A 25,961-nucleotide genomic window follows, 5' to 3' on the forward strand; every position below is an offset into this window, starting at 1 on the left:
ACAGCAGAGATCAGATGAGTCTTTCAGGACTGGAGTGGACACTGAATTCACTAGCCTAGCTATCGATTTCCCAATTAAATCAGCAGCAGTTACAGTCTCCCTCCTCTCACTAAGACTGCAGCTTCAGAATGAATCTAAAATGGATGCTGTGCAGGAGGTGGGAGGGTCTGGGAGGGAGGGTATGCTGCTGATTGGCTGGAATGTGTCTGCTGACTGTGAGGTACAGGGTCAAAGTTTGCTCAATGATGATGTATAGGGGGCGGACCGAACATCGCATGTGTTCGCCCGGCAGAGGCGAACGCGAACAAGCTATGTTCGCCGGGAACTGTTCGCCGTCGGATAGTTCGGGCCATCTCTATTCACAATCCAACATCACTACTCTATGGCAGGAAAACACATTCAAGGGACTCCCAAGTTGCTTCCCCATCCAGACATGATCTTTATCTGAAGAACATAATTATTTGTCCATCAGGGCAATCAGTGATCGGACACTTCTTCTGGATTTGCATCTACATAGCTTTCAAGGAACCTTTCCTGCTTATGATAATACTTTAAAAATACATTATCATGAGAACTTTGTCATTACGACCATTTGGAGTTAAGGGCAGTTGTGTATTAATCAAGGACAAATGTCCTTGGATCCATTCCCACCTTGTTCCAGTGAATATATAAATAGGAAAATGTGCAGCATACCAGTACACTACGACTTAGAAATCAACCATGAAGCTTCTTCTGGTAGCAGTCATCATTGGAGTTGCAGGTACAAATACCTACAAATAACTAGAAGCAAGTATTAGGCCCCATTCACACGTCCGCAATTCTGTTCTACATTTTGCGGAACGGAATTGCGGACCCATTCATTTCTATGGGGACAGACTTTGTCCCGCTCGGATCCGGAATTGCGGATCTGCACTTCCGGGTCCGCACTTCCGTTCCGCAAAAATATAGAACATGTCCTATTCTTGTCCACAATTGCGGACAAGAAAAGGCATTTTCTATATAGTTCTGGCAATGTGCGGATCCGCAAAATGCGGAAAGCACATTGCCCGTTTCCGTGTTTTGCGGATTCGCGGATCCGCAAAACACATACGGACATCTGAATGGAGCCTTACCCATTCCCTCTTCAATGTACAGGTGAAACTCGAAACATTAGAATATTGTGCAAAAGTTTATTTATTTCAGTAATGTGACTTAAAATTAGAATATTGTGAAAAAGTTAAATATTCTAGGCTCAAAGTGTCACACTCTAGTCAGCTAATTAATCCATACCCCCTGAGAAAAGTGGACCTGAGATTATAACTTTGGGGTTTTCATAAGCTGTAAGCCATAATCATCCAAATGATAACAAATAAAGGATTGAAATATCTCGCTTTGCCTGTAATGAGCCTCTCATATATTAGTTTTACCTTTTAAGTTGCATTACTAAAATAAATTAACTTTACACGATATTCGAATTTTTCGAGTTTCACCTGTATTTCTTCAACTTTTCAAAATATTAAAAGCTTTCAATACTTAAAAAACGATGTCAACAGATTTTTTATTTTCTTAATTTTATCATCACAGCCTCCTTTGAAGACGATGATAAAATCGTCGGAGGTTATACCTGCCCAGAATACTCTGTTCCCTACATCGCCTCTCTGAACTCTGGATATCATTTCTGTGGAGGAAGCCTGATCAGCACCTTATGGGTGATCTCTGCTGGTCACTGCTACAAGTCGTAAGTCCAACTGATTAAAAACACTAAGTGGGTCATTTACTATCATTAATACGGTTCTAATAAATGATGCTAAATATCAATATTTTTTTTAAAAGATTTTTTAAAGGGATTTTCTGAGACTGTAATATTGAGGATACATCCTAAGGATAGGTCACCTATTTCTGATCAGAGGGGAGCCACTGACTTCCAAGGCCCCAATCATTCACATATGCTGAATGCCACTTCCCCTTCGAAGTTGACAGGGGTATAGCGCCATTCAATTGGCTATTGCTGTTCCTGGTACTACAGTTCAGCTACTTGATAGAGATGTCGAACATAAAATTTTCCGTTAGCGAACGGTGAACGCAAATTTCCGCAAATGTTTGCAAACGGGCGTACGCCATAGACTTCAATAGGCAGGCGAATTTTAAAACCCACAGGGACTCTTTCTGGCCACAATAGTGATGGAAAAGTTGTTTCAAGGGGACTAACACCTGGACTGTGGCATGCCGGAGGGGGATCCATGGCAAAACTCCCATGGAAAATTACGTAGTTGACGCAGAGTCGGGTTTTAATCCATAAAGGGCATAAATCACTTAACATTCCTAAATTGTTTGGAATAGCGTGCTTTAAAACATCAGGTATGATGTTGTATTGATCAGGTAGTGTAAGGGTTATGCCCGCTTCACAGTGACAGACCAAACTCCCCGTTTAACGCACCGCAAACAACCGCAAACTCCCCATTTGCACAAGGTTGGATACCAAGCTAGCCTTTCCCGTTCCTTGTCCTCACTGTCATTGAAGGTCTCTTCCTCCACCCAGCCACGTACAATACCAAGGGTCCCCGAAAGGTGACAACAAGCCACCTGGGACGCCTGCTGTGGTTGGTCTTCCACCTCCTCAAAGCCACCTTCCTCCTCGGACTCCTCTTCTTCAGACTCCTCTCTCTGCGTTGCCGCAGGTCCAGCAATCGTCGACAAGGCTGCTTCTGGTGGTGATGGTGACCACAACTCTTCATCTTCATGCTCATCTACAGCCTGATCCAGCACTCTTCGCAGGGCACCCTCCAGAAAAAAACACATATGGGATGAGGTTGATGATGTTGCCTTGGGTTTGACTGACCAAGTTTGTCACCTCCGCAAAAGTATGCATGAGCCTACAGCCATTGTGCATGAGCGTTCAGCCAAAAAATACCCAGCTCCGCAGAGGCTTTCCTCTTTTTTTTTTTTAATTAAAAAAATCAGTTTTTACCAGTTTAATCTCTGTTTTGTCCCCTATCAGGGGCCGGTGTATGGAATAGATTTTAGGAACCGGGAGTTGGAAAAAGATGCTTGGTTGGTCCTCTTACTTCCAATTTGGGGCACTGTGCGTGCGCCGTGCAATGTACTGTGCCACACTATATGAGTGGTGTGTTAAGTAGTACTATTCAAATCAGTTTAATCCCTGTTACATTCCCTATCAGGGGACGTGTATCGAATAGATTTTAGACAACCGCAAAGAGTTGTCAATAGTTGATGACATAAATTTTATTCCTCTATGCGTCATCCTCTATGCGTGGTGTACTGATGACTGTGCTAGTGCGCACGTTTGGGAGATTGCAGGCGATGGCGGTTTTTTAAAGCCTATGGTCGTGCTGAGGTAGTTCAGTGACAGTTAAATGACCCAGAAAACAATGATTCTGTAGTGTGGGCCCATTGTTGGCCTAGTAGGCTTTAATGATCACCTTAGATGATCACAAAGAAAATTTGTTTTTTCTATGCAAAATTATCCATCGCTTTTGGTCTGTTCACAATGAAGCAACAACCTTATCATCTGGGGTGTGCCAACACACTCATAGAGGGGATCGCTTCATTGTGATACGCAAGCCCCTTCACCACAACAAGGTAACGATCTCGAAGGGGAATTGACACATGTATGTGCCTTTTTTTTGTTTTGTTTTTGCAGTCACAGTGCAGCACCAAAGGCCAGAAAAATTAGGCATGTACACATACCTGAAAAACTAGGTATTGTTGCAGCCGCTGCTGTAGCAACGGCCGGAAAAATTGATGTTTTCCAGGCAGAAAGTGCACTAAAACATTGCAGCTTGAACCCTAGTTGGTGGCGGAGAAGTCACGCAAGTCATCTGGCATGCAGAGATAAAATATAGCAGCGTGTGGACAATTTTTAGCCCAAGGCATCTCATCAGGCCTTTTTTTGTCAAATGCATCCCCCACTGTCAGTCCCTTCGGGATCCATGCCTCATTCATCTTAATAAAGGTGAGGTAATCTAGACTTTTTTGACCTAGGCAAATTCTCTTCTCAGTGACAATACCTCCTGCTGCGCTGAAAGTCCTTTCTGACAGGACACTTGAAGCGGGTCAGGCCAGAAGTTCTATCGCAAATTGGGATAGCTCAGACCACAGGTCAAGCCTGCACACCCAGTAGTCAAGGGGTTCATCGCTCCTCAGAGTGTCGATATCTGCAGTTAAGGCGAGGTAGTCTGCTACCTGTCGGTCGAGTCATTCTCTGAGGGTGGACCCCAAAGGGCTGTGGCGATGTGTAGGACTTAAAAAGCTCTGCATGTCCTCCATCAACAACACGTCTGTAAAGCGTCCTGTCCTTGCCGGCATGGTCGTGGTAGGAGGAGGATTACTTTCACCTCTTCCCCTGTTAGATTCCCGTTGTGCTGTGACATCACCCTTATACGCTGTGTAAAGCATACTTTTTAACTTGTTTTGGAACTGCTGCATCCTTTCCGACTTCCGGTAATTCTGTAACATTTCAGCCACTTTCTGCTTATACCGGGGGTCTAGTAGCGTTGCCACCCAGTACAGGTCGTTCTCCTTCAGCCTTTTTATACGAGGGTCCCTCAACAGAATGAAAGACCCCATTTGCACAAGGTTGGATGCCAAGCTACTCATGTCCCATTCCTCGCCCTCACTGATCTCATTGAAGTTCTGTTCTTCCCCCCCACGGGTACCAGATAGGTGACAATGAGCACCCTGGGATGCCTGCTATGGTTGGTCTTCCTTCTCCTCAAAGCCAACATTCCTCCTCTGACTCCTCTTCCTCAGACTCCTCTTCCAGCGTTGCCGCAGGTCCAGCAAGCGATGCTGATAAGGCTGTTTCTGGTGGTGATGGTGACCACAACTCTTCCTCTTAACGCTCATCTATGGCCTGATCCAGCACTCTTCGCAGGGCACGCTCCAGGAAGAAAACAAATGGGATGAGGTCGCTGATGGTGCCTTCGGTGCAACTGACTAGGTTTGTCACCTCCTCAAGGACGCATGAGCCTACAGGCATTGCGCATGAGCGCCCAGTAACGTGGCAAAAAATTCCCAGCTCCGCAGAGGCTGTCCTAGCACCCCGGTCATACAAATACTCGTTGACGGCTTTTTCTTGTTGGAGCAGGCGGTCGAACATTAGGAGTGTTGAATTCCAGCGTTTCGGGCGGTCGCAAATCAAGCGCCTCACTGGCATGTTGTTTCGCCGCTGAATATCGGAAAAGTGCGCCATGGCCGAGTAGGAACGCCTGAAATGGCCACACACCTTTCTGGCCTGCTTGAGGACGTCCTGTAAGCCTGGGTACTTATGCACAAAGCGTTGTACGATCAGATTCAACACATGTGCCATGCACAGCACATGTGTCAACTTGCCAGAATTCAATGCCGCCAACAAATTGCTGCCATTGTCACACACCACTTTGACAATCTCTAGTTGGTGCGGGGTCAGCCACTGATCCACCTGTGCGTTCAGGGCAGACAGGAGTGCTGGTCCGGTGTGACTCTGCTTTCAGGCAAGTCAACCCCAAGAGAGCGTGACACTGTCGCATCCGGGATGTGGAATAGCCCCTGGGGAGCTGGGGGGGTGCAGTTGATGTGGAGCAAGACACAGCAGCAGAAGAGGACTCAGCCGAGGAGGTTAGCGAAGAGGATGGAGTAGGAGGAGTAGAGGAGGTGTCGCCAACTGCTCTGCAGAGCCACGCATTCCATGCTTGGCAGCCGTCAGCGGGTTTACCCAATGCGCAGTGTACGTGATATACCTGCCCTGACCATGCTTTGCAGACCAGGTATCAGTGGTCAGATGCCCCAACACTGTGTGCCAGACATGCCATGACTTCCTTTTCCACAATAGAGTACAGGTTGGGGATTGCCTTTTGTGAAAAAAATAAATAAATCGGCCGGGTACCTTCCACTGCGGTGTCCCAATAGCTACAAATTTTTTGAAGGCCTCAGACTCCACCAGCTTGTATGGTAAAAGCTGGCGGGCTAAGAGTTCCGACAAGCCAGCTGTCAGACGCCGGGCAAGGGGGTGACTCTGTGACATTGGCTTCTTACGCTCAAACATTTCCTTGACGGACACCTGACTGTGGGCAGATGAGCAGGAACTGCTGAAGGTGAGAGGCGGAATGGCGGGTGGTTGAGAGGGGGCAAGGAGGACAGCAGTGGTTGACGTGGCTGAAGATGCTAAACCAGGAGGAGGATGGTGATGGTGGCTTTGAGTTTGTGTGCTGCTTGTACTCATCATGTGTTGATCCCATAGGCGTTTGTGATGTGAGATCATGTGCCTTCACAAAGCAGTTGTACCTAGGTGGGTGTTGGACTTCCCACGACTAAGTTTCTTTTGGCACAGGTTGCAAATGGCATCGCTGTTATCAGAGGCAGACACACACAAAAAAATGCCACACTGCTGAGCTTTGCAATGACGGCATTCTGGTGGTGGCAACAGCATGCATTGATTGGCGTGCTGTCTGGCTGACCCTGGGTGCCGATATATGCTGTCTGACTGTGCCACTAGCTCCTTGCGACGACCTCCCCCTGCTTCCAACTCGTCTCCTCCTCCTCTCTGTCTCCCCATCTGAACTTTCCCCCTGTTCTTCTCTTCGAGCGGGCACCCACGTGACATCCACGGACACATCGTCATCATCAACCGCTTCACTTGTATCTGACAACTCAGCAAAGGAAGCAGCAGCGGGTACAACATCATCATTATCACACCGTACGTCCATGTGTGTAATGCTGCCTGACTGAGACATATCCCTGTTATCTACATCCTCTGGCAATAATGGTTGCGCATCTTTCATTTCTTCCAACTGATGTGTAAATAACTCCTCTGACAGATCAAGTGAAGCAGCTGTGGTGCTAGTGTTGGTGGTGTCGGCAGGCGGGCGAGTAGTAACTTGAGAGGTGCCCGAAGCTGAGCTGGAGGAGGATGGTGCGTCAAGGTTCCGAGCGGAAGCTGTAGAAGATTGGGTGTCCTATATTAGCCAGTCAACTATGTCCTCAGAACTTTTCGAGTTCAGGGTACGTGGCCTCTGAACACTGGTCATTATTCTAGGGCCAAAGGAAATCACAGCACCACGACCACTACGGCCCCTGCAGGGTGGCCTGCCTCTGCCTGTCTTTTTTTTAATTTTTTTATTCTGTTTATTTGAAGCAGATTCGCAGAAAGACAAGAACAAGGTTCATGTACACACAAATCATACAGCAATATATATCCCCCATGTCACCAAGACAAGAACAGAGGGTTCGGTACAGCATTTAAAAGGAACATGAACCTTACACATGCGAATCTGATTGCATTTTGCAAATTAAATTAAAATAAATAAAACAGTGATCAAAGAACCAGGGAGGGAAAGAAAAATAATGGGGGGAGGAAGGGAGAGTTGAGGGGAAAAGAAAGGCAGGGCTACACTGCCAGGGGACCCAGGGTATCACATAGAGATGATTTAAAAAGGTACCAGGAGGTGTACTGGAAGGTTTTGACCAACTCCTTTATATCTTCGGAACTAAAGTGTGTAGTAATGAAAGTTCGCCATTTGCTGAAAATTTTTGAAGCTGAACACTCCTTGTGTCTTACTGCCTCTATTCTTTCAAAACCCAACAGTACCTTCAACTCAGAGACCACAGTGGGAATATCTGGCATGGTATCCATAAGCCAACATTGAAGCAAAACTCTTTTGGCTATCAGTAGTATGGAATGTAAGATTATCGGGATCTGAGTTGGACAGCCAGACTGTCCCCCCTCCACATGTATGTAGTGAAAGATCAGAGCCTGGGGCTCCATAGGTACATCTAACAACCAGTGTTTCTTGATATAAGTGACCACGGTGACCCAAAAGTTCGCTACCTTGGTACACGCCCATATACCATGCCAGAAATCCGTTGCCGAGACTTTGCAATTTGGACAATGGGTGATGCGATCCGGGAATTGAGGAGAGGCTGGAAAATTAAAACCATAAATTGCGTGGTGCATCATTTTAAAATATGTTTCACGCCATGTTTCGCTTATCACACACTTGCGGACTTTGCCCCATCCTTCCAAGATCTTTTCCCCGATCTCATCTTTTATGGTGATGCGTTCCCACTTCTTAAACAGAGTGGATACTTTGGCCTTCGTGAAGTTGCCTGAGAGTGCCCTATATAACCTCGAGAGGGATACCGTTTGAGGAGAGAAACTGAGAACCTAGTCAAAGGAGTTCGTAATCGCCTCCTTCGACAAGTCTCGTAACCTATGTGAACAGAAACCCAGAATCTGCATAATTAGCAGGAAATTGGAATCAGGCAGGGCATATTTTTCAGCCATCGTCTCTCCCCTTGGTGCATCAGATGTGCCGCCCTAGTCAGTCCTCTAGACACCCATAACTCAGAGAGTCCTGTACTAGACCCCTGGGGGAACTCAGGATGACCCCACAGTGGCATCCATTTAGAGATTGCATGAAGCAAGTCAACGGTTTTCCTAATCGCCTTCCAGGCTGCTATCGTATCTCTCAATAAAAGCAAAGTTTTAATATCGTTGGGAAGTGAGGCCAGATTAGAGTGTAGGCACGCCACTAAATTTCAAGGCGTCACTAGGTTTTGTTCCAGCTCTCTATTTGAGAAGTGATCAGTATTGTGTCCCACAACGCTCGAATATGGGGAAACCAACAAAAGATAAAGCCAGAGAGTCCCAGGGGACCCCCAGACACAGCAGGGGACAATCGGACATGGATATACAGTTGCAAGAAAAAGTATGTGAACCCTTTGAAATAATATGGATTTCTGCACAAATTGGTCATAAAATGTGATCTGATCTTCATCTAAGTCACAACAATAGACAATCACAATCTGCTTAAACTAATAACACACAAAGAATTAAATATTATGTTTTTACTGAACACACCATGTAAACATTCACAGTACAGGTGGAAAAAGTATGTGAACCCTTGGATTTAATAACTGGTTGAACCTCCTTTGGCAGCAATAACTTCAACAAAACGTTTCCTGTAGTTGCAGATCAGACGTGCACAACGGTCAGGAGTAATTCTTGACCATTCCTCTTTACAGAACTGTTTCAGTTCAGCAATATTCTTGGGATGTCTGGTGTGAATTGCTTTCTTGAGGTCATGCCACAGCATCTCAATCGGGTTGAGGTCAGGACTCTGACTGGGCCACTCCAGAAGGCATATTTTCATCTGTTTAAGCCATTCTGTTGATTTACTTCTATGCTTTGGGTCGTTGTCCTGTTGCAACACCCATCTTCTGTTGAGCTTCAGCTGGTGGACAGATGGCCTTAAGTTCTCCTGCAAAATGTCTTGATAAACTTGGGAATTCATTTTTCCTTCGATGATAGCAATCCTTCCAGGCCCTGATGCAGCAAAGCAGCCCCAAACCATGATGCCCCCACCACCATACTTCACAGTTGGGATGAGGTTTTGATGTTGGTGTGCTGTGCCTCTTTTTCTCCACACATAGTGTTGTGTGTTTCTTCCAAACAACTCAACTTTGGTTTCATCTGTCCACAGAATATTTTGCCAGTACTGCTGTGGAACATCCAGGTGCTCTTGTGCAAACTGTAAACGTGCAGCAATGTTTTTTTTTGGACAGCAGTGGCTTCCTCTGTGGTATCCTCCCATGAAATCCATTCTTGTTTAGTGTTTTACGTATAGTAGATTCGCTAACAGGGATGTTAGCATATGCCAGAGACTTTTGTAAGTCTTTAGCTGACACTCTAGGATTCTTTTTCACCTCATTGAGCAGTCTGCACTGTGCTCTTGCAGTCATCTTTACTGGACGGCCACTCCTAGGAAGAGTAGCAGCAGTGCTGAACTCTCTCCATTTATAGACAATTTGTCTTACCATGGACTGATGAACAGCAAGGCTTTTGGAGATACTTTTATAACCCTTTCCAGCTTTATGCAAGTCAACAATTCTTAATAGTAAGTCTTCTGAGAGCACTTTTGTGCGAGGCATCATTCGCATAAGGCAATGCTTCTTGTGAAAAGCAAACCCAGTACTGGTGTGTGTTTTTTATAGGGCAGGGCAGCTGTAACCAACACCTCCAATCTCATCTCATTGATTGGACTCCAGTTGGCTGACACCTCACTCCAAATAGCTCTTGGAGATGTCATTAGTCTAGTGTTTCACATACTTTTTCCACCTGCACTGTGAATGCTTACATGGTGTGTTCAATAAAAACATGGTAACATTTAATTCTGTGTGTGTTATTAGTTTAAGCAGACTGTGATTGTCTATTGTTGTGACTTAGATGAAGATCAGATCACATTTTATGACCAATTTGTGCAGAAATCCATATCATTCCAAAGGGTTCACATACTTTTTCTTGCAACTGTATATCTAAAAAAAGAAGAAGAAGATGTCTTCTCCGGCGTGCAGGTCCAAGATGGCGCCAGATACCGCCACTGCACAGAGCTACACAGAAGACTCAGACGATAAAGGCTCCTGCGCCATGTCAGAAGCGCATAGTGAGCGAGACTCGAAGCCTATCACGAACATTGAGGAAATGCAAGAGCAGTTAAACACAGCCTTTCTACACCTCGAGGATCAAGAAAACAGGAGCCGGAGGAAAAATATCCGAATCAGAGGTGTTCCAGAGGACATTCAAACGGAGGCTATACTCACTGTGGCGAAAATAACCTCGCCACTGGGTTTTGAAGGGGCCTGTTTGCCAGCCTCTTGCCTCAGGATTATGGCCCATACTAACTTTAAAGGAGAAGACAGACTGGCTGCACAGTTTAAATCTGTGGAACTGTTTTGGGCAGTAAAGCCATGCTTGCGGTCGGCCAAATGTGACTTCCATGGAATTCAGGAAACCCTGCTCGGATCTGGGTTATTTTTGGATATGTTGTTCACCCAGATCAGAGCTATCCATGGATGTATACATTATGGGGATATGTGGGGTTTTGAGGTGTGTGACAGAACCATCTGTCTTTGGAATTGTATTGTATGTTATGTGAGGGTACCCAGATAGCTAATTTTATTGTATTCGTGTAGTCTGAGTGCCATTCACCTAATAATATGCACTCAGACTTGAGCTATCTGGGGATATGTTAAATGTCTGTGTTTACTGTAAGGGTTGTGACATTGTATGTTTAAATGGTGATTTCTGTCCTGTTGTCCCCACATGTGTATTGGCGATTTCCCTTTGTCCTAAAAGATAATTGAATTACTCCTCGGGTGTCTCCAGGGCAGAGAGGAGGAAACCATGATGCATTGTGGGGATGTATTGTGTCTGTGTATCCTTAATTGCTGCATATCTGTCCTGTGTCAGTCTTCCATCTGGTCCCCTAGGGGAGTGTCCACCAGATGGGGACCTTCATAAATACGGGGGGTAGCCCTCAATAAATAGTTCCTGTTTTATACTCAACATAGAGCCTCGTCTTAAAGTGTGTGGGGATTGCTATACGTGTATACTCCCCTGGCTATTACTCCTAGCTATTGTAAGAGCTGTTCCTGTTTCTGGTTCCTCTGGTGGTATCGCTGTCGAGCAGAGTGCTTGGAGTCCTCGGGAGGCACTGGGAGCATTTATCAACGGAGGTACCCGGTCGGGGTGCCAGGAGATCCGTTACACTCACCACGGTTAGTCAGATTTTCTCCTCAATTTTGGGACAGGAGAGAGCCTCCGAGGTGGTTATTGAGAGAGCTCATAGAGCACTAAGGCCAAAACCTCAACCAGAGGCCCCAAATACGCTAGCCTAACGCAGAGCTCTGAAACTGCTAACAGACCTGCTTAGAGTGAAAAAACACACACTGCGCTGGCTATCCATTCGGACTGTATACGTCTATTAATGGCAAGCAAGTCATAATTCGACATCCGACCGACCTTATCAAGGTGTGGAACATCTTAAAAATGGAGCTTCTGGATATACCCTCCTGGTTGCCTCTAGCTGGCGGAACGAAGATACCACCAATACCCAAGATGGAAGACTGCAGATTGTCAGGAAATTCAAGTCACCTCCAGCGAAAAAAGCGCCAAGCTGAATTAAAAGACACCTGAACATAGAGTCTCTCTCTGAGTAAAATCTAAACCGTTCTCTCTGTGCAGGGAGCCTGGAAAATTTGCATGTGTTATATGCCTCACTGGGCTATACTTAGCGACATAATACTTGCTCTCTCAGGCACTTCCAGATGCTTACACCAAAGGTTTTTTTCTATTCTCCATTTATTTTTGTTTTTTGAGTCGTACATTTATACTGTGTAGAAGATGTCGTTGAAACCATTGCACTATTTAGTTTTGATCTTACTTACTGTAAGCTGAGATATCACTAGAATTAATGCCTTATTCTGCTGTGATTGATTATGCTGCAGTAGGAGATATTGGCTAGAACCCATGTCTTACTGTCTCCTGGGTACCTCTCCTAATAGCATTTAACAAATTTTCATAAGCTGTTATTAGTACTGATTTGGGAGTTGGAGCGTGCTGACGGCGCTGTGTGATGAGCAAACATCAGAGTTCATCTTGCAATATACAACTTTGGATCCAGACATGAGTAGTCCACGCGTACTTCATAATGCTATTGCTTCTGGGTACATAAGTGTTTGCTTTTCGCATTGCGCTGTCTTATGGTTCAGACCCTTTTCCCCTGTAACACCCCTGAGCGATTACGCTTATAACTTAAGCAATCATCTCCACGGGAACATACGAGGAGGCGCTGGGTGAGGAGATTAAGATAATTTAAGTCTACAGATGAGAACATTTCCTGCTCTCCTCAACCAGCACATCCACATTTAAACTGCGCTGTGTAAATGCATATAGGCTTTGTGTAACACACAGTTTCTCCTCCCTCCCCTCCTTCTCTTTACTCACCATTAAACTCTCCTCACTCATTTACTTTACCTCTTATCTAAGTCTTAACCCCCTCCTCCCCCCTCTTACACTACCCGCTCTTCACCCTTGATCAAATCATTGATTAAGGTATCCTATTAAGTGGTAATGTCAGTTTATATTGCCATAAGTTTCACTTTTCGGTTGTTTATCCACTTAAGGACCACAGGTTTATACCCCCCTAGAGACCAGGCCCTTTTTTACAAATCGGCACTACACTACTTTCACCGTTTATTGCTCGGTCATGCAACTTACCACCCAAATGAATTTTACCTCCTTTTCTTCTCACTAATAGAGCTTTCATTTGGTGGTATTTCATTGCTGCTGACATTTTTACTTTTTTTGTTATTAATCGAAATTTAACGATTTTTTTTGCAAAAAAATGACATTTTTCACTTTCAGTTGTAAAACTTTGCAAAAAAAACGAGATCCATATAGAAATTTTGCTCTAAATTTATAGTTCTACATGTCTTTGATAAAAAAAAAATGTTTGGGTAAAAAAAAAAATGGTTTGGGTAAAAGTTATAGCGTTTACAAACTATGGTACAAAAATGTGAATTTCCGCTTTTTGAAGCAGCTCTGACTTTCTGAGCATCTGTCATGTTTCCTGAGGTTCTACAATGGCCAGACAGTACAAACACCCCACAAATGACCCCATTTCGGAAAGTACACACCCTAAGGTATTCGCTGATGGGCATAGTGAGTTCATAGAACTTTTTATTTTTTGTCACAAGTTAGCGGAAAATGATGATTTTTTTTTTTTTCTTACAAAGTCTCATATTCCACTAACTTGTGACAAAAAATAAAAACTTCTATGAACTCACTATGCCCATCACGAAATACCTTGGGGTCTCTTCTTTCCAAAATGGGGTCACTTGTGGGGTAGTTATACTGCCCTGGCATTCTAGGGGCCCAAATGTGTGGTAAGGAGTTTGAAATCAAATTCTGTAAAAAATGACCTGTGAAATCCGAAAGGTGCTCTTTGGAATATGGGCCCCTTTGCCCACCTAGGCTGCAAAAAAGTGTCACACATCTGGTATCTCTGTATTCAGGAGAAGTTGAGGAATGTGTTTTGGGGTGTCATTTTACATATACCCATGCTGGGTGAGATAAATATCTTGGTCAAATGCCAACTTTGTATAAAAAAATGGGAAAAGTTGTCTTTTGCCAAGATATTTCTCTCACCCAGCATGGGTATATGTAAAATGACACCCCAAAACACATTCCCCACCTTCTCCTGAGTACGGCAATACCAGATGTGTGACACTTTTTTGCAGCCTAGGTGGGCAAAGGGGCCCATATTCCAAAGAGCACCTTTCGGATTTCACAGGTCATTTTTTACAGAATTTGATTTTAAACTCCTTACCACACATTCGGGCCCCTAGAATGCCAGGGCAGTATAACTACCCCACAAGTGACCCCATTTTGGAAAGAAGACACCCCAAGGTATTCCGTGAGGGGCATGGCAAGTTCCTAGAATTTTATATTTTTTGTCACAAGTTAGTGGAAAATGATGATTTTTTTTATTATTTTTTTTCATACAAAGTCTCATATTCCACTAACTTGTGACAAAAAATAAAAACTTCCATGAACTCACTATGCCCATCAGCGAATACCTTGGGGTCTCTTCTTTCCAAAATGGGGTCACTTGTGGGGTAGTTATACTGCCCTGGCATTCTAGGGGCCCGAATGTGTGGTAAGGAGTTTGAAATCAAATTCTGTAAAAAATGACCTGTTAAATCCGAAAGGTGCTCTTTGGAATATGGGCCCCTTTGCCCACCTAGGCTGCAAAAAAGTGTCACACATCTGGTATCTCTGTATTCAGGAGAAGTTGAGGAATGTGTTTTGGGGTGTCATTTTACATATACCCATGCTGGGTGAGATAAATATCTTGGTCAAATGCCAACTTTGTATAAAAAAATGGGAAAAGTTGTCTTTTGCCAAGATATTTCTCTCACCCAGCAGGGGTATATGTAAAATGACACCCCAAAACACATTCCCCACCTTCTCCTGAGTACGGGGATACCAGATGTGTGACACTTTTTTGCAGCCTAGGTGGGCAAAGGGGCCCATATTCCAAAGAGCACCTTTCGGATTTTACAGGTCATTTTTTACAGAATTTGATTTCAAACTCCTTACCACACATTTGGGCCCCTAGAATGCCAGGGCAGTATAACTACCCCACAAGTGACCCCATTTTGGAAAGAAGAGACCCCAAGGTATTCGCTGATGGGCATAGTGAGTTCATGGAAGTTTTTATTTTTTGTCACAAGTTAGTGGAATATGAGACTTTGTATGAAAAAAAAAAATAGATAAAAAAATCAGCATTTTCCACTAACTTGTGACAAAAAATAAAAAATTCTAGGAACTCGCCATGCCCCTCACGGAATACCTTGGGGTGTCTGCTTTCCAAAATGGGGTCACTTGTGGGGTAGTTATACTGCCCTGGCATTTTCCAGGGGCCCTAATGTGTGGTAAGTAGGTAAATGACCTGTGAAATCCTAAAGGTGCTCTTTGGAATATGGGCCCCTTTGCCCACCTAGGCTGCAAAAAAGTGTCACACATGTGGTATCGCCGTATTCTGGAGAAGTTGGGGAATGTGTTTTGGGGTGTCATTTTACATATACCCTTGCTGGGTGAGAGAAATATCTTGGCAAAAGACAACTTTTCCCATTTTTTTATACAAAGTTGGCATTTGACCAAGATATTTCTTTCACCCAGAATGGGTATATGTAAAATGACACCCCAAAACACATTCCCCAACTTCTCCTGAGTACGGCGATACCAGATGTGTGACACTTTTTTGCAGCCTAGATGCGCAAAGGTGCCCAAATTCCTTTTAGGAGGGCATTTTTAGACATTTGGATACCAGACTTCTTCTCACGCTTTTGGGCCCCTAGAATGCCAGGGCAGTATAAATACCCCACATGTGACCCCATTTTGGAAAGAAGACACCCCAAGGTATTCAATGAGGGGCATGGCGAGTTCATAGAATTTTTTTTTTTTTGGCACAAGTTAGCGGAAATTGATATTTTTAATTTTTTTCTCACAAAGTCTCCCGTTCCGCTAACTTGGGACAAAAATTTCAATCTTTCATGGACTCAATATGCCCCTCACGGAATACCTGGGGGTGTCTTCTTTCCGAAATGGGGTCACATGTGGGGTATTTATACTGCCCTGGCATTCTAGGGGCCCTAAAGCGTGAGAAGAAGTCTGGAATATAAATGTCTAAAAAATTTTACGCATTTGGATTCCGTGAGGGGTATGGTGAGTTCATGTAAGATTTTATTTTTTTACACAAGTTAGTGGAATATGAGACTTTGTAAGAAAAAAATAATAATAATTCCGCTAACTTGGGCCAAAAAAATGTCTGAATGGAGCCTTACAGAGGGGTGATCAATGACAGGGGGGTGATCAATGACAGGGGGGTGATCAATGACAGGGGGGTGATCAATGACAGGGGGGTGATCAATGACAGGGGGGTGATCAGGGAGTCTATATGGGGTGATCACCACAGTCATTGATCATGCCCCTGTAAGGCTTCATTCAGACGTCCGGATGCGTTTTGCGGATCCGATCCATCTATTAGTGGATCCGTAAAAATCATGCCGACGTCTGAATGGAGCTTTACAGGGGGGTAATCAATGACAGGGGGGTAATCAATGACAGGGGGGTGATCAGGGAGTCTATATGGGGTGATCACCACAGTCATTGATCACGCCCCTGTAAGGCTTCATTCAGACGTCCGGATGCGTTTTGCGGATCCGATCCATCTTTTAGTGCATCCGTAAAAATCATGCGGACATCTGAATGGAGCTTTACAGGGGGGTGATCAGGGAGTCTATATGGGGTGATCACCACAGTCATTGATCATGCCCCTGTAAGGCTTCATTCAGACGTCCGGATGCGTTTTGCGGATCCGATCCATCTATCAGTGCATCCGTAAAAATCATGCGGACGTCTGAATGGAGCTTTACAGGGGGGTAATCAATGACAGGGGGGTAATCAATGACAGGGGGGGTGATCAGGGAGTCTATACGGGGTGATCACCACAGTCATTGATCACGCCCCTGTAAGGCTTCATTCAGACGTCCGGATGCGTTTTGCGGATCCGATCCATCTATCAGTGCATCCGTAAAAATCATGCGGACATCTGAATGGAGCTTTACAGGGGGGTGATCAGGGAGTCTATATGGGGTGATCACCACAGTCATTGATCATGCCCCTGTAAGGCTTCATTCAGACGTCCGGATGCGTTTTGCGGATCCGATCCATCTATCAGTGCATCCGTAAAAATCATGCGGACGTCTGAATGGAGCTTTACAGGGGGGTAATCAATGACAGGGGGGTAATCAATGACAGGGGGGTGATCAGGGAGTCTATATGGGGTGATCACCACAGTCATTGATCACGCCCCTGTAAGGCTTCATTCAGACGTCCGGATGCGTTTTGCGGATCCGATCCATCTATCAGTGGATCCGTAAAAATCATGCGGACGTCTGAATGGAGCTTTGCAGGGGGGTAATCAATGAGAGGGGGGTAATCAATGACAGGGGGGTGATCAGGGAGTCTATATGGGGTGATCACCACAGTCATTGATCATGCCCCTGTAAGGCTTCATTCAGACGTCCGGATGCGTTTTGCGGATCCGATCCATCTATCAGTGGATCCGTAAAAATCATGCGGACGTCTGAATGGAGCTTTACAGGGGGGTGATCAATGACAGGGGGGTAATCAATGACAGGGGGGTGATCAGGGAGTCTATATGGGGTGATCAGGGGTGATCAGGGGCTAATAAGGGGTTAATAAGTGACGGGGGGGGGGGGTGTAGTGTAGTGTAGTGGTGCTTGGTGCTACTTTACTGAGCTACCTGTGTCCTCTGGTGGTCGATCCAAACAAAGGGGACCACCAGAGGACCAGGTAGCAGGTATATTAGACGCTGTTATCAAAACAGCGTCTAATATACCTGTTAGGGGTTAAAAAAAAAACATCTCAAGCCTGCCAGCGAACGATCGCCGCTGGCAGGCTGGAGATCAACTCTCTTACCTTCCGTTCCTGTGAGCGCGCGCGCCTGTGTGCGCGCGTTCACAGGAAATCTCGGCTCACGCGAGATGACGCCTATTGGCGTTAGCGTAGCCTGGGGGAGCCGCCGCAATGACGCCTTTTGGCGTTACAGTTATGGGAAGTGGTTAAACTGTATGTTAGTTCTATGATTGGGTCTTATACAGGGTTCTACAAGGTGGTACGAGTAAAAATCACACGACATCAACTTTTCTCATGACGAAATGGGCTCTCTAAAAGTAGTCTCATTTAATGTCAAGGGGCTCAACATCCCCCAAAAGAGGAGCCAAGTTTTCCATTTAATTAAAAAGGAAAAAAGCAGATCTTTTGTTTCTACAAGAAACTCATTTTAAACATAACCATGTTCCTGCATTATTGACCAGATGTTATAAAAAAATGGTACCACAGCACACATTCCTCGGCCTCTAGAGGGGTTTCTATAGGAATAGGAACCAATGTTCCATTCAAAGCACAAGACCATTATATAGACCCTGAGGGACAATATGTATTCTTGAAGGGAACATTATATGAAAGTAAGGTTACTTTGGTTCATATGTACACCCCAAACAAATACCCTGGCTTATTAAGCTACTACAGTCTTTACATGATTTTAGAGAGGGAATACTTATAATTGGGGTGATTAAAACTTAGTGTTGGATCATTCTTTAGATTCTACGTCAGCTACCCCTAAATTCACGGCCAAACAGATCTGTAAATTAAAAAGAGCACTCGCTTCTCACCAAGTTTCAGACGTATGGAGAATAATACACCCCAGTAATAAGGACTATACTTTCCATTCAGCAGTACATAGAACCTACCAACGCCTGGACTACCTGTTCATCTCTAATCACATAATTGAGAGGGTCAAGCAGTCCGCGATAGGCCAGATCACGGTCTCAGACCATGACCCGGTCTCCTTAGAAATCCAGCTGAAAGGTATACCCCCCAAAGAATGGTCCTGGAGACTGAATGAAACATTGCTGGAGAATGAACATGATAGACTTAAGTTGGAGGAGAAACTAAAAATCTAAATGTCACTCCCCACATAGATGATACCATCATATGGGAATCACACAAAGCTTATATAAGGGGAGAACTTATAGCCCTGGGTACGTAAACAAAGAACAGCTAAAATAGACTCCATAAATTGCCCAAAGCTCTGCTCTAAAAAATGTCAACAAACTTTCCCCAACAGAAACTAATTACACTGATATTACTAAACTTAGAAGCCAATTGAAAGATCTATTAAATCAGCTAAAGCCCTTAGAACAGTCAAATTTAAGCATTACCTTCATGGTAATAGAGGATCAAAACTCCTCTCACAAATGATAAAGGGACAAAGAGAAAAAGCTTTCATCCCTAACATAAAAACAAAAAAAGGACTTAGCATCTCCAACACCCCATCTATAGCTAAATAATTTGCTAACTATTACTCAGAACTTTATAATATACAGCCAAATGATCCCTCCCAGATGGTCAAGAAAATAGAATCATTTCTGGACTCTGTTCAAGTTTCAAAATTAACTGAAACAGACAAAAATATATTATTGTCACCGGTAACTGAAAAAGAAGCTACAGAGATATTAGCAAGTGTCCCCCCAGGAAAATGCCCAGGACCAGATGGACTTCCTATCATTTATTACAGAAAATTTCAGAAAACCCTCATCCCACAATTTGTGAATATGTGCAACTTTCTACTAAAAGGGGGTGCACTCCCCACACAATCACTTATGGTCCATATCTCAATTATTCCTAAGGAGGGGAAAGACCCCACCAAATGTAGCAGCTATAGGCCAATTTCATTGCTTAATGTGGACATTAAGTTATGGGCCAAACTTTTAAGCCACTGTATTGCGAAATTTCTCCCCAGATTAATAGGTGAAGAGTAAGTTGGTTTTGCTAAAGGCAGGGAGGGGAAGCACAATGTAAGTAGAGTCCTTCACGCCATTTATTATGCAAAAAAACATAATATCCCCTTGACACTCATGGGAACTGATGCAGAAAAGGCCTTCAATAGGGTCAATTGGGTCTTTATGGAGAGCGCTTTAAGACATTTTGGCTTCCCACCAATGCTCATTGCAGCCATTTTCTCATTATATAGAAATCCGTCAGCGAGAGTTTTAGTTAATGGCACCCTGTCACCCAGTTCAATATTTTGAACGGGACAAGGCAGAGCTGCCCCTATCCCCGACTTTATTTATTTTAACCTTGGAGATACTTCTGAGTAAAGTTAGGTCTTCCAGTGTGATTAAAGGTCTGCAAGTCAATGGAAGGTCTCATTCATTGGCAGCTTTTGCTGATGACTTGCTATTGTTTATAACAAACCCCAAAGAAGCAATTCCAGAGATATTGAGGATATTAGCAAAATATGGAGAAATCTCCAATTTTAAGGTCAATTATGACAAATCAGAGATATTTAATATCACCGCTAACGAAAACAACATGGCTGAGATTAAATCTCTAACCTCATTCAAGTGGCCAACAGAAGCTATCAAACATTTGGGAATAATGATACCAGCAGAACCGAAAAATCTTTTTAGACTAAACTATGTCCCCCTATTCAGCAAAATAAGATCCTTCCTGAACTCAATTAAAATCCCATTTCTCTCATGGATGGGTAGAAAAAATTTACTCACCACATATGTATTACCCCAAATACTTTATACTTTAAGATGTCTTCCCGTTCCACTTTCAAATAAATACTTTATGGCAGAACAAAAGTCCCTGCTTGGCGTATTCTCTTGTCATAAGAAAATCTACAAAGGGAGGCCTTTCACTGCCAGACTTAAGATCATACTTACATGCTATACAATTAGAGAGGTGGATAGATCTGGCTAGAGCCAACAACAACTCTTTATATGCTGATATAGAAAAAGCTTTAATGGGAGGAGAGTCCCTACACCATCTATGGGTTAAACCACCTTCTCTTAGTAAAAAAAAGCCCACTTAGCGATATTTCCCGTTGCATGCTACAATATTGTGGGAAAACCAAAGACCTACACCTATCCTCAAATACTTTGTCTCCTATAGCTCCCTTGTCCCTCTCCCGTATTTCCTTAACCCGAAAGGCAGAGGTTTCCATAGATCATGGCTTTATCTATCTAATGTTAAAACTTCTGAGTTGGTAAAGGCCACGGATCTGTCGGAATTCCTACAAAATGTCATCTCACACATCCCCAAACATATACGGACAGACCTAGTAGATTTGGACATCAAACTCACTTGCAGAAAATTTAAGAAGCTTTATGCAAATCTCCCTGACCCAACATGGTTGGAAAACTGTACCTTACTTCCATCCTCTCCGCCCAAGATATTGTCCCACATATACTCCCAACTTCTGCTTGGCTTCTCCGCAACTAGACCATATTATCTTAGGATGTGGGAAAAGGAGCTCCAGATTACCTTGTCGGAAGAAGAGACCAACTTTATACTCAAACACTCACACGGTTTCTCTAGGTGTGTCCGCCTACAAGAAAACTCATTCAAAACCCTCTCACGCTGGTACAGAACTCCAAACTTCCTACATAGCATATGCTTATCTCCTACTGATAAATGCTGGAGGTGCTTAGAAGAAATATACAAACTAAAAAGACTAGTGTGGTATAAGCAGGAGATGCTCAAACCCACATGCAGTCGTGCATATATATAGGGGAGCAAATCCTACACTTGTGGCCCTTTGCTAATGGCGATCCCCAGCAAAAATGCATACGGTGGAGGATGCCCGCGGCGAATCACAAGTACCACAATAGACATCCTACACAAGGTAGCAATTGTGTGGATGTCATAATCAATATAACAAAATAATAGCAAAGACAGGTGCACTCTGCGGTCTTACTAAACCCTCAAACTGATTTTAAAATTGAGAGATTAGTCAACATGTCCTACGGTGTAGAACATGTCTAAGCCTGGGCACCACGCCAAGGTTTCTCAAGTAGCCCGGGACCTAACACTCTCCTAACTGAGCCGTATGGGCAATACCAGGAGCCTGGGCTTAGACATGTTCTACACCGTAGGACATGTTGACTAATCTCTCAAGCTTAGAAGAAATAGAAACTGCATCTCATATTTGGTGGTTTTGTACTAAAATTGCCCCCTACTGGAAAGAGGTTGAATGCACCATTAACAAAATTTGCAAGAGTACATTCAACCTCATTCCAGAACGTGTTATATTATGGAGACCCCAGAAGGATTTTAAACCCAATGCGAGTAACCTGGTTACACATTTGATAACTGCAGCAAAATATATCATTCCCACCAAATGGCGAGATACAGAACCTCCAACCATTAAAGACTGGTTAGATAAAGTCCAACAAATCTGCCTTATGGAAGAAATGGTGGGATGGGATAGAGGAAATAGGAGTGCTTTTCTTACAACCTGGCAGCCCTGGTTGGACTTCCACAGAGATGCAACCCCTTAAGGACGCAGGGCGTACCGGTACGTCCTAACTTTAAATAGGCATTCCGGCGCCGCGGGGGTTAATCGCAACGGAATGCCGGCTGAAATCATTCAGCCGACATCCTGTCACAACGCCAGTGCCGATTTGCACCCCCCCTGGGGGGTGTCACAGGCGGTGCGAGCATTGCGGCAGGCGGGATCGCGATCCCCCGCCCGCCTACCCTTGAAAATTCGTTGGCTTCTAGTGGTTATACCAGGGTGTCAGCACATTGCTGACACCCTGGTATAAATGGCTGACATCTGTGAAGATGTCAGCCGTTTAACCCTTTCTATACCGCGGTCCTCTTATACCCTGTACGCTTATTTTAAAAAATTATAAATAAAGAATATACAAAAAAAAAAACAGATATGAGTGGTGGGCACTGGCAGTGGGCACAGTACACTCTGTGGGCCTAAAACACACTGGCAGGCAACTGCAATATATATATATATATATATATATATATATACACACACACACACATACATACACACACACAGTACAGACCAAAAGTTTGGACACACCTTCTCATTCAAAGAGTTTTCTTTATTTTCATGACTATGAAAATTGTAGATTCACACTGAAGGCATCAAAACTATGAATTAACACATGTGGAATTATATACATAACAAACAAGTGTGAAACAACTGAAAATATGTCATATTCTAGGTTCTTCAAAGTAGCCACCTTTTGCTTTGATTACTGCTTTGCACACTCTTGGCATTCTCTTGATGAGCTTCAAGAGGTAGTCCCTTGAAATGGTTTTCACTTCACAGGTGTGCCCTGTCAGGTTTAATAAGTGGGATTTCTTGCCTTATAAATGGGGTTGGGACCATCAGTTGCGATGAAGAGAAGTCAGGTGGATACACAGCTGATAGTCCTACTGAATAGACTGTTAGAATTTGTATTATGGCAAGAAAAAAGCAGCTAAGTAAAGAAAAATGAGTGGCCATCTTTACTTTAAGAAATGAAGGTCAGTCAGTCAGCCGAAAAATTGGGGAAACTTTGAAAGTAAGGGCTATTTGACCATGAAGGAGAGTGATGGGGTGCTGCGCCAGATGACCTGGCCTCCACAGTCACCGGACCTGAACCCAATCAAGATGGTTTGGGGTGAGCTGGACCGCAGAGTGAAGGCAAAAGGGCCAACAAGTGCTAAGCATCTCTGGGAACTTCTTCAAGACTGTAGGAAGACCATTTCAGGGGACTACCTCTTGAAGCTCATCAAGAGAATGCCAAGAGTGTGCAAAGCAGTAATCAAAGCAAAAGGTGGCTACTTTGAAGAACCTAGAATATGACATATTTTCAGTTGTTTCACACTTGTTTGTTATGTATATAATTCCACATGTGTTAATTCATAGTTTTGATGCCTTCATAGTCATGAAAATAAAGAAAACTCTTTGAATGAGAAGGTGTGTCCAATCTTTTGGTCTGTACTGTATATATATATAAAAAAGCAGACTGATGTACCAGCCCTAAAAAAGGGCTTTTTGGGGTGCTGTCAGGACGCTGTCCTTACAGATCAGATGAGTCTTTGAGGACTGGAGTGGACACAGAACACTGGCCTAGTTAACGATTTCCCTATTAATTCAGCAGCAGCAGCACTCTCCCTCCCCTCACTTACACTGCAGCTTCAGAATGAATCTAAGATGGATGCTGTCCTTGCTTTTTGATAGGAGGTGGGAGGGAGGGTCTGCTGCTGATTGGCTGGAATGTGTCTGCTGACTGTGAGGTACAGAGTCAGTTTGTTCAATGATGACGTAAAGGGGGGCGGACCGAACATCGCATATGTTCGCCCGCCGCGGCGAAAGCGAACAAGCGATGTTCGCCGGCGAATAGTTTGGGACATCTCTACTGCTTGACTGGGCTGAGTTTCTGTATCCTACAAAGATAAAACCAACCTTTAGAGTTGCAGAAAACCCATTTAAGTGCATATTTTATTAAATACTATTAATACTAGTAAATAAAAAAAAATTATAAAGAAAAGTAAAGCTCAACAAAGATGCAAAGAGAACAAAACATATATGGAATAAATATTTATGAAAACTGTAAAAATATTAATGAAAATATTTAGCTAATGTAAAAAATATATACCTTTTAACACATGTTTGCATAAAATTCTAGTACATCAAAATGAATATAAAATCACAGAAAAAAAAATGCACCAAACAGATATGCCATTGACTATACTGGCTAGTCATACAAGCAGATATTAAAAGCTGAGACTTTTGCCAATATATTCCTGTCAGGAACACATCGGAGCCCATCATGCACCACGTCACGTTCACTCAGCATGGCAAAGGGTCCTACCACTACGCTAACTATGGTGTGAACACAGTCTGAAGGTGATGAAATCCAGCTCACAGCCAAGCTTCCACACAACCGCCTAGCAGGACAACTAGTGCAATGTGAATAAAGAAGGACTGCAAGCCACACCCATATCAGACCGTGTGATGGAGGTTACCATGTGCAAAGGAGTGTTTAAATGCCAGGTTAAGGCACATTCAATACATATAAAACAAAATCACAGAGATATAGTGGCAAATATGGGGGAACTGCTCAATCCCAAACACTGTAGGATGGGCTCCGATGTGTTCCTGACAGGAATATATTGGCAAAAGTCTCAGCTTTTAACCACCTCAGCCCCCAGTGCTTAAACACCCTGAAAGACCAGGCCACTTTTTACACTTCTGACCTACACTACTTTCACCATTTATTGCTCGGTCATGCAACTTACCACCCAAATGAATTTTACCTCCTTTTCTTCTCACTAATAGAGCTTTCATTTGGTGGTATTTCATTGCTGCTGACATTTTTACTTTTTTTGTTATTAATCGAAATTTAACGATTTTTTTGCAAAAAAATGACATTTTTCACTTTCAGTTGTAAAACTTTGCAAAAAAAAAACGACATCCATATATAAATTTTGCTCTAAATTTATTGTTCTACATGTCTTTGATAAAAAAAAATGTTTGGGTAAAAAAAAAATGGTTTGGGTAAAAGTTATAGCGTTTACAAACTATGGTACAAAAATGTGAATTTCCGCTTTTTGAAGCAGCTCTGACTTTCTGAGCACCTGTCATGTTTCCTGAGGTTCTACAATGCCCAGACAGTACAAACACCCCACAAATGACCCCATTTCGGAAAGTACTCACCCTAAGGTATTCGCTGATGGGCATAGTGAGTTCATAGAACTTTTTATTTTTTGTCACAAGTTAGCGGAAAATGATGATTTTTTTTTTTTTTTTTCTTACAAAGTCTCATATTCCACTAACTTGTGACACAAAATAAAAAGTTCTATGAACTCACTATGCCCATCACGAAATACCTTGGGGTCTCTTTCCAAAATGGGGTCACTTGTGGGGTAGTTATACTGCCCTGGCATTCTAGGGGCCCAAATGTGTGGTAAGGAGTTTGAAATCAAATTCTGTAAAAAATGACCTGTGAAATTCGAAAGGTGCTCTTTGGAATATGGGCCCCTTTGCCCACCTAGGCTGCAAAAAAGTGTCACACATCTGGTATCTCTGTATTCAGGAGAAGTTGAGGAATGTGTTTTGGGGTGTCTTTTTACATATACCCATGCTGGGTGAGATAAATATCTTGGTCAAATGCCAACTTTGTATAAAAAAATGCGAAAAGTTGTCTTTTGCCAAGATATTTCTCTCACCCAGCATGGGTATATGTAAAAT

General features: G+C 43.6%; 2 protein-coding genes across 10 annotated transcripts in view; both read left to right on the forward strand.

Annotated features, from left to right (window-relative positions):
• Positions 1 to 25,961, forward strand: part of LOC121006028 (M1-specific T cell receptor beta chain-like) — a 961,123-nt gene that overhangs the window by 661,813 nt on the left and 273,349 nt on the right. Inside the window, exon 3 of one of the 9 annotated variants that reach the window (XM_040438916.1) lies at positions 3,157 to 3,165. The exons of the other annotated variants lie outside the window; for them this stretch is intronic. Coding sequence (XP_040294850.1) covers positions 3,157 to 3,165 — 9 coding nt within the window. The remainder of the gene's footprint in view (positions 1 to 3,156; positions 3,166 to 25,961) is intronic. 9 annotated transcript variants of the gene reach the window in all.
• LOC121006032 (trypsin-like) overlaps positions 721 to 25,961 on the forward strand; it is a 68,193-nt gene continuing 42,952 nt past the window's right edge. Inside the window, exons 1-2 of the mRNA XM_040438927.1 lie at positions 721 to 760; positions 1,564 to 1,717. Coding sequence (XP_040294861.1) covers positions 721 to 760; positions 1,564 to 1,717 — 194 coding nt within the window. The remainder of the gene's footprint in view (positions 761 to 1,563; positions 1,718 to 25,961) is intronic.

The sequence above is a fragment of the Bufo bufo genome, chromosome 6 (assembly GCF_905171765.1).
Source record: "Bufo bufo chromosome 6, aBufBuf1.1, whole genome shotgun sequence".
In the NCBI taxonomy this organism is placed as follows: Eukaryota; Metazoa; Chordata; class Amphibia; order Anura; family Bufonidae; genus Bufo; species Bufo bufo.